General features: G+C 32.7%; 1 protein-coding gene across 1 annotated transcript; it reads right to left on the bottom strand.

Moving 5' to 3' along the window:
• Positions 1-3,819: 3,819 nt before the first annotated feature.
• On the bottom strand, positions 3,820-4,746 carry LOC127222063 (olfactory receptor 8K5). Its single transcript, XM_051183973.1, has one exon. The coding sequence runs from the start codon at positions 4,744-4,746 to the stop codon at positions 3,820-3,822; it is 927 nt and encodes a 308-aa protein (XP_051039930.1).
• Positions 4,747-9,510: the final 4,764 nt, after the last annotated feature.

Below are 9,510 nucleotides of genomic sequence, written 5' to 3'. Positions count from 1 at the left end.
TAAAAACAAAATTGCATTGATATCATCCAACCTTTTCCCTAGTGAGAAAACATAAAGTAACACTTGAAAAGAATCAAAGCAACAAATTGATCTTAGGAGTTCCACAGAGACCCAAAGGGGTTATGGGCCTTGACTGAATAGGTTATAGAGTCTAGTACTGAGGCATTAATGGAAAACACTGAAGTAGTAGGTTATCTGCATAAAATGGAGAAATGTCATATTGGTCATGGCTTTTTAAGTGGGGTTGTTATTATACAGAAGATTTTGAATGTGTTTTTTAAATAAAATATGTAGAAAGATGTTTGTTTTTTGGAAGGGGGCAAGAGAAGAGGATGCTATCATAGCTGGGTTGAAACACATTATACACATATGCTTTATCCTCTGCTTCATTTTACTTACAGACATTTTCTTCTCATGAATAACTGACCCAAAACTGTTATTTAAAGGTAAATCAACTTTTCTCTGTCTGCACCACATTGCTTTGTGTTTCCAGGTGCTCACCAACTCAGGGTTTTTGCTGGCAATGTTGGCCTATAGGTGGGAGACTACTAATTCCCAATGGATGTGTGAAGTCGGTGGCTCAGTGACAAAACTCTGACTTTATGTTACAAACGGTGGTTCGGGATACCCTGATCTGTTTTTATTTATAGTTTCAATACTTTACATAAACAGTTTACAATCAAATTTGTTTCCTTAAGTTACTGATAATGGTTACAATAATTGCTAGTTTGTTCCCTTATTTCCTACTCCTCTAGTCCCCCAACTTTCCCACCAGTAACTGTTAGCTACATGATTCCTAGTTTTAATATTAAGAGCATCAGCAGTATGGCAAACATCAAAGGAAGTTTTCTAACTAGGCACTAGAGTATCTCCAGTTGGCAGCACTTGAAGTTACAGTGCTTTGCAATGTGAAGAGAATTTTGTCTCTAGTAATTAATGCTTTTCCTCTGGTCAAATCTAAATTCTCACCATTAACCCACAAGTCAAGACTGAATCAGTCCATTCTTTATTCTGTACTACTTTATTCTGTACTTCCATATCCTATGGAAGATATACCATATTTTTTCCTATCATAACTTAAAAGCTTACTCGTAGATATTGGAACTGCTTATCTCTTGTTCCATGTCCCCCTTCCTGTCAGGTTCCTATATTATGGGCTCATGCAGTATTGGCACAGCTGTAGAGATGAAGGCTGAAGGCATTGTGGACTTTTACGATTCTGCTTCATTCCTTCTTCTTAGACTGGTCGTATGAACTCTTGATATTAACATTTCTCCTAGATTCTTGTAGTTAAAATAATTTTCTCCAAAGCAGTTACACAGATTTGTAACATCATGAACTATTTTAACCCTTTTCAGCCTAGTCACAAAGTGTGATGGAAAGGCCTAACCCTGTTCTTGAGAATCCTGTATTCATAATCATACTTGAATCATCAAAGGCTTTATGAGCTCAATCAGTTTCATTGTATACTTTTTAACAACATCTCCTCTGGCTCACCCAGAGAAGAATCATCAGAAGGAAGTTTTCCATATGTAAAAGCCATTTCATCCATATCTCTAAGAAAGTGAAGCTATGGAGAGCCAGCAATAATTTGTACATGTGAAAAAAGAAAAACAGATAGCACATAGGCTCCTGGGGACATGCCCAGAATTATACAGGGAACTATCTGCCAGCCTTGCTAGAAACTGATCCAATTCTCCATGTCCTTGCCCCAGGCAGAGCTTATTCATACTATTCTTAGACCTTGTCTCCTGAAGAAGTCACATGGCTCCTGGCAGTCTATATTGCTCACTGGTAACTCTTAATTTTATAATGTGATCATGAGAAAATATATAGTGCTGATCATTCTGTTGTGTGTAGGTGGAGTAACCAACACACTGAAACATACAATAATTCAAGAAGAGTTTCTTGCTAGGTTGGGGATAGATTTACATGAGCATATTCATAACTTATTACCTGATGTCACCAAGTACTTCAGAACCAGGAAGTACAAAGTCTGACTCTGAAATATGATAGCCTAATGTGTAAAAACTGACATTGGCACATATGTACTTAGATGCAAGACAGGAACTGTTGCTGCAAATGTAATCCACTTTTTGATCCCTACAGGAAATCCCTTAACTGACTCCTTCATAACTTGTAGTATCACATACTCTCACTTGGAATATTCATTTTCAATACTCATCTTTTTTCAACAACAAAAATAAAATACTTCTGCCCAACTGGAATCATGTCAGTTTTGCTAGTAAAACATTGATTTCTCTGAATAAAGGCAGATGCCTTATTCATTTGTTCACAGAGGTGTTTTATTCCAGTAGAAAATGGGCATGTATAAGACTAAGTGCATATATATATATATATATATTATATATATATATATATTAAAAAGTACCAATATTAATATGATAAGGATATAAAACATGGAAGCCAATTGTTCCACTTTTAAAGAATGACTGGACAGGGGCTGCAAAGACATCAATATCAAGAAATTTCTCAGTGTAATATGAAAACAGGAACAGAGTTTAATTTGATAAACACCCTCATTTATTGATTTTTTAGTCATGGAGTTATATCATAACCTGTATCATTGAATGGTATTAGTCTGAGATAAATAATAAGTGGGAGTTTACCATGAAGAAGAAGAGAAATCATGTTCAAGCTGCACAAAATTGAAACTACAAAGATGGTGAGGAAAAAAGACAATAGAGCTGGCATATTTGACTGATATTAATGCTCATTGGAATAAAGTTGTTTCTCATAAGTACATTGTGTTTTTAAATACTGGCTTAGAAAAACTCTAGTTTACATATGGAAATACAAATGAATGAAATGGATTTCATGTCCAATCATCTGGGGGATACTATATAGAGAAAAATAAGTATAAGACATTGACATTTGCTACTTTTCATACCTAAAGTATACACTCTCATCTCAATATCAGCTGTTTGTTTGTTTGCTTGCTTGTTTTTGCAGTGGCCTTGAGAAATGTGATGGTGTTGTATTCACAATTCAGAATCAATAGTTCATTGTATTTTAGTGAAAGAGGAACAAGCAAAAATGTCACATTCGAAAAAGTAAGAGCAATGATTCAGAGATAGATAGGCAGGAAGAGGCCTATATATTGAGTAGTTCATAGCTCCAACAACTGTGATCTAACTTTTTAGCATCTCAATCTACATTCATGTACACACACAGACACACACACAAACATACACAATTGATCATACACATAAATAAATGTTATGAAATGCATCTTTGAAAATAAGAGAAGTACATAACATTAATGAATATTTATATTAGAATAACCAGAAAAACACTTTTACTAAATGTGAGTGTTGTCAGGATAAGTCCTTAATGTTTACTAGTTTATATATGTTCTCTGAAAGCAACCAAGAGACTATTTTCAACATATTATTTTATTTGTTAATACTACAAAACAATGAAGATAGATGTCACCCTTACCTAGCCCTTACTCAAAACAAAACAAAACAAAACAAAACAAAAAAAAGCAGAAAAACATAAGCTATTGACATAGAGTTAATCATTTATCCACCTTTGGTAAAATGTAAGCTTACATATCACTAATTTAAACATTTATTCTGAAGCAAGCAAGGAATGATAGTAAGGATGAAATATTAAATTGATTTTTAACCTGTAAGGGGAAATAAGTACATATAAGTTAAACAATATTCTGTCAACATGAACTACAATACATTTTTGTGAAGTTAAACTATGCAACTATTTTGGAAATACTGTCATGTGACAGTTATAGTTAACAAAGATTATTATAGGATTATTTAATACTGAAGAATATATTCTTTATAAATTCTTAAAGACTCTATGAAAAGCATTTTTTACCTCTTTGTTCCTTAAACTATAAATCAAGGGGTTAAGCATAGGGATCACCAAAGTATAAAACACAGAAGCCATTTTGTCAGTTTCAAATGAATGAGTTGATTTAGGCTGCACATACATGAAGAGTAGAGACCCATAGAACACCACCACAACTGTCAGATGGGAACCACATGTGGAGAACGCTTTTTTCCTACCTTCTGCAGAATGCATTCGAAATATGGTTAACAAAATCAGCATGTAGGACAAAAGAACAACAAATAATGAAGAGATTAAATTAAAGGCTGAAAACGATATAGTCAACAACTCTGTCTCTTCTACTTGTGAACATATCAAAGGTAGCAAGGGGACAACATCACAATAGAAATGACTGATGACATTTGTGCCACAGAAAGTCAATGTAAAATATTTAATAGGGAACAGCAGAGCCTGGAAGGTACTATAGAGGTATGGAATGCCAACAAGTAATTGACAGCGTGTTGGAGACATGATTGCACTGTAGAGCAAAGGGTTGCAAATGGCCACATAACGGTCATAGGCCATAGAGGACAAGATTGAAAGTTCACTGACAATGAACATAATGAAGCATGCCATTTGTGTGGCACAAGCATAATAGGTGATGGTATTTTGATCCACAACAAAATTCACAAGCATCTTGGGGCAGATGGCAGTGGAATTTCCAAGATCAATAAAAGCCAGATGTCGAATGAAAAAGTACATAGGGGTATGTAAGTGAGAGTCAAGCTTGGTCAAGATGATCATGCTCAGGTTTCCCACCACTGTGACTGCATAAATGACAAAGAAGATTGAGAACAGAGGGAGTTTCAACTCAGCACTCTGTGTGACTCCCATCAAGATGAACTCAGTTGGTATTGTTGCATTTTGTTGGCCCATTTGGTTGGTCCACAAATAACTCTCCTTGAAGAAACTATATAAAGATTTATTAAAACTTTTTAATTGCCATATAGTAGTAGTAGATATAATTAGAAAAGATATTTCATTCATAATAGAGATAAAACAAGTCATTTTTACATTTTTGGAATAAAATAAAATTTTGTTTTCCCCAAATAGGGAAAATGTGTGAATTACATAAAGGAAAAGGAATGATTAAACTCAAGATGCATGTATTTCTATAATATAGAAATAAATTTATGTCTTAAATTATTCATCTATTTCATTTTTAATAAAGAAAAATCCTAAATTAGTATAAGACTCACATGATCTAGAATCTAAATCTTAATGACTTAAGTCAACACCAAAGAGATCAAATGCTTAACTCATTATTCTTTATTTTCTTCCTTACTGTTGAAAAAATTCTAAAATATAGTTAATCTATTACTTGAAATTTTATTATTTAGTTAATATCTATTAAATTCTTAAATTTTCTAGCAAATTTGTGATGTGTTATTTATGGTTTTTAAAATGTTTTAATTATAACTTTATTTGTGTAATAAATATAAATAATTAGAAAAGTTGTAACAAATAGTATAGTTCACTCAACCTAACACATTAGGATTTTCTCTGTTGTATTCTGTTTGACCTCAACATAAACCTGTAACTTTGCAAGCATGATTTTAATAAGGGGTAATAACTGAGTATCAAAGTATTCTATGATGATGGGTGATATAATGCAAAGACATTCATAAATGGAAAAAATAGCATTTCACTATAGGATGCAAGCATTCAGCTTGAAGCAGGAGCAGTCTGAAACTGCCTTATGGAAGTTGGAAGCAATCTTAAAAGTAATTGGTATTTATTTTACTTTTCTGACTCTTGAGATAGAATCTGAGGAAAGGAGGTACTTAAAACGGCTGGCTATTTCTCTACACCATTCTGAGATTTACAGTTATACTTCATTTATTTGTGTGTAGCAGCCACATAATACAATGGAGGAAGTGTGTAGGTCAGAGGTAACTTGCAGGATAGCAGTCTTTCTTTCCACCACACATATGTATTTATGGGGTAAACTCAGGCCATCCCCCTGGGTATGTAGTGTAATTACATTGAGACAACTTGCCAGCACTATTTCTCTTCTGAATTGAGGTTTTCTGCTGTTTCTCCTTTTATTTCAAATATTGTTTCAAATCCCTTCTTTCCCAAAAATAAAAAGTCATAGTCTCTTCATCATTTGAAAATTATTTTGTAAAGTGTTATCATAGTGTTTTATGTTAGGTAAACACTGCTTCACTTAGGTGAAGAAAGGGAAATTCCCTAGTTTGTTGGCTGTCTCTTTAGTATCCATCTTAGTAGTTAACTTCTTGAATATAAATGGATTTTCTAACTCTCACCATTCTTCTTATGTGAAAATTATTGGATGTTCAGATTTTTTTTTATTGATCTAGTTGGTTTTGTAAGAAGTAAATTCAATGTAGAAGTCTATTTGTATTTGAAAACTTTTAACATTTTTCTACACTTGTCATTATTTACAGGCTATTCTATATAAAATATCCCATTAGTGAGTAATTTGTTAAGAAAACTAACCAGGCAAGGAAAAAAAAAAAAAAAACCCAAACATGCATGTAATGGCATGGCATTATATAAAATATTTCATGAGAAATACCTAAAATATTTATTTTTCAAACATTGCACAGCAAGCATTTATTCTAAAATAATATATTAGTGATTGCATAGAATATGCATGAAAATTTACTGATGTTTATCTGAGAATCTACCATGATTGAATAGCCCATATATTAACAGGTAATCTAATTCATGATAAATATTTCTAAAAAAAGTACAATTTTGCTAAACCATTCAGTTATTCCTAAATTCTGCTTCACTTCAAAATTTTAAATATTACTATCATTTCGCACAAATAAATGTGAAGCATAATATCTGTCTATTTTACAACTTTGAACTTTAAAATACTATAGCACTCCAGGTAACCTTAATTAACAATGGGGACTTGTTATGTGATCCATTTGAGGAATTCATCTCTTACTTATCTGTGTAGTGTTTATGATCAGACATAATAATAAATTCCCCAACATCTAGTAATCAAAGTACAAGATAGTACATACCTTTAATAAAGAGTCAGATTTTTATTTTTAATATTATATATACATTTATTCATTGTGAAAGGAGAGTTTATAGCTTTCTTCCCTTTTGATAAAGCTCCCTAAGGAAATTTGTTCACATCATTACAACTAAATCATTTGAGAAACTTAAAACAATGCTTGCTATTTGGTATTAATTACCTAAGATATTGAACATGTTCCCCAGTGAGATAATGTAAGGAACAATTCAAAGGGAGAAATAAAGTATTTTCAATTAGTGGTGCAGTCCTGAATAGATCTATAATGTAAACACATTCTCACATTAACTTTTGTAAAAATTATGATTAAAGCATAATTGTCTAACACAGAAAATATTATAGCTGTAGAGAAATCTTGATGTATTAATAGTAGACTTACTCTAAGTATGTGAAATATATTTTCTTACACTGTTAGAGTATTAATTATAACTTGTTAGAGAAAAAGGCTACTGCTAGGTATAATAAGTCAACTCTCATTGCATTACATATATTTTTCTCTTTATGATTTCAAAATGTAGAAAAATTAAGAAAAAAATGACTAAAATGTAACATTGATGTATCCTTAAATAGGTATTTACTTTTGATATATTTACATATCTTTAAATAAAAAAAAACATGTTAACACACACACGGGGGAGGGGGGAGAAAGAAAGAGAGAGATATATGGATCTATCTGCAGTTTTCTACACATCAGCATCTAGTTATGCCAGCACAATTTGTTGAAGATACTTTCCTCCTCCCATTGTATTCTTTTAGCTGTTTTATTAAAAAAATCAGGTGTTCATAGGCATGTGGGTTAATATCAGGATTTTTGATTCAATTCCTTTGGTCTACCTTTCTATTTTCGTGCCAATACCAAGCTATTTTCAGGAGGATAGCTCTATAGTAGAGGTTGAAGTCAGGCATGGTGATAGCTCTGGAAGTTCCTTTATTGTACAGGGTTGTTTTGGCTATCCTCGGTCTTTTGTTTTTCCATATAAAGTTGAGTATTGTCCTTTCAAGGTCTGTGAAGAATTGTGCTGGGATTTTGATGGGAATTGCATTTTGTCTATAAATTGCTTAGGCAAGATTGTGATTTCTACTATGTTGATACTACGTATCCAGGATCATGGGAAATCTTTCCATTTTCTGGTATCTTCTTCAATTTCTCTATTTAAAGATGCAAAGTTCTTGCTATATAGGTCTTTCACTTGTTTCTTGAGCATTACCCCAAGATATTTTATGTTGTTTGTGGCTATTGTAAAAGATGATGTTTCTCTGATTTTTTTTCTCAGCCCCTTTATTGTCTGTATATAGTAGGGCTACTGATTTTTTTTTTAGTTAATCTTGTATGCTGCCACTTTGCTGAAGGTGTTTACCAGCTGTAGGAGTTCCCTGGTAGAGGTTTTTGGGTCACCAATGTAAACTATTATATCATCTGCAAATAGAGACAGTTTGCCTTCTTCCTTTCCAATTTGTATCCCCTTGATCTCCATTTGTTTCTAGCTAGACCTTCAAGTACAATATTGAAGAGATATGGAGAGAATGGAGAGCCTTGTCTTGTTCCAAACTTTAGAAGAATCTCATTAAGTTTCTCTCCATTTAGTTTGATGTTGGCTGCTGGTTTACTGTATATTGCTTTTATTGTTTTATGTTTAGGTATGTTCCTGTTATCCCTGATCTCTATAAGACCTTTATCATGAAGGGGTGTTGGATTTTGTCAAAGGATTTTTCCACATCTAGTGGGATGTTCATATGGTTTTTACATTTCAGTTTGATTATATGGTGGATTACATTGACATATTTTTGTATGGTGAATAACCCTACATGCTTGGGATGAAGACTACTTGGTCATTGTGGATGATTTATATGATTTGCCAGTATTTTATTAAGTATTTTTACATCAGTGTTCAAGAGGAATATTGGTCTTTAGTTCTCTTTCTTAGCTCTGTCTTTGTGTGGCTTTGTTACCAAGGTAATTGTAGCCTTGTAAAACGAGTTTGGCAATGCCTTTTTGCTTCTATTTAGTGGAACATTTTGAGGAGTATTGGTATTAGCTCTTCTTTGAATATCTGGTAGAATTGTGCACTGAAGCCATCTGGCCCTAGGCTTTTTTTTGGTTGGTAGAGTTTTGATGATTGCTTCTATTTCATTAGAAATTATAGGACTATTTAAATTGATTATCTTTTTTATTTAATTTTGGTAAATTGTATCTATCTGGAAAATTATCCATTTTCTTTAAATTTTTTTGAATTTTGTGGATTACAGGTTTCCAAAGTATGACCTGAAGATTCTCTGTATTTCCTCAGTGTCCATTGTTACTTCTCTCTTTTCATTTCTGATTTTATTAATTTGCATGTTCTCTCTCTGCTTTTCCATTAATTTGGATGAAGATTTGTTGATTTTCTCAAAGAACCAACTCTTTGTTACACTGATTCTTTATATTGTTTTCTTTGTTACTACTTTATGGATTTCCATTCTCAACTTTGTTTTTTTCCTCAGGGGTGAGTTTCATTTTGTTCTAGAGCTTTCAGCTGTGCTGCTATTTTTATAAATTGATTATTTTTTGAATTATACATCCTGATCATACTTTCCCTTCTCTCTTCTTCCAGTTCCTCCCAACTTTCTGTCTCTCCATCACTTTT

This window comes from Phodopus roborovskii, unplaced genomic scaffold (assembly GCF_943737965.1).
Source record: "Phodopus roborovskii unplaced genomic scaffold, PHOROB, whole genome shotgun sequence".
NCBI lineage: Eukaryota > Metazoa > Chordata > Mammalia > Rodentia > Cricetidae > Phodopus > Phodopus roborovskii.
The sequence above is the reverse complement of the archived record's forward strand: the minus strand, read 5'-3'. Positions and strand labels throughout refer to the sequence as shown.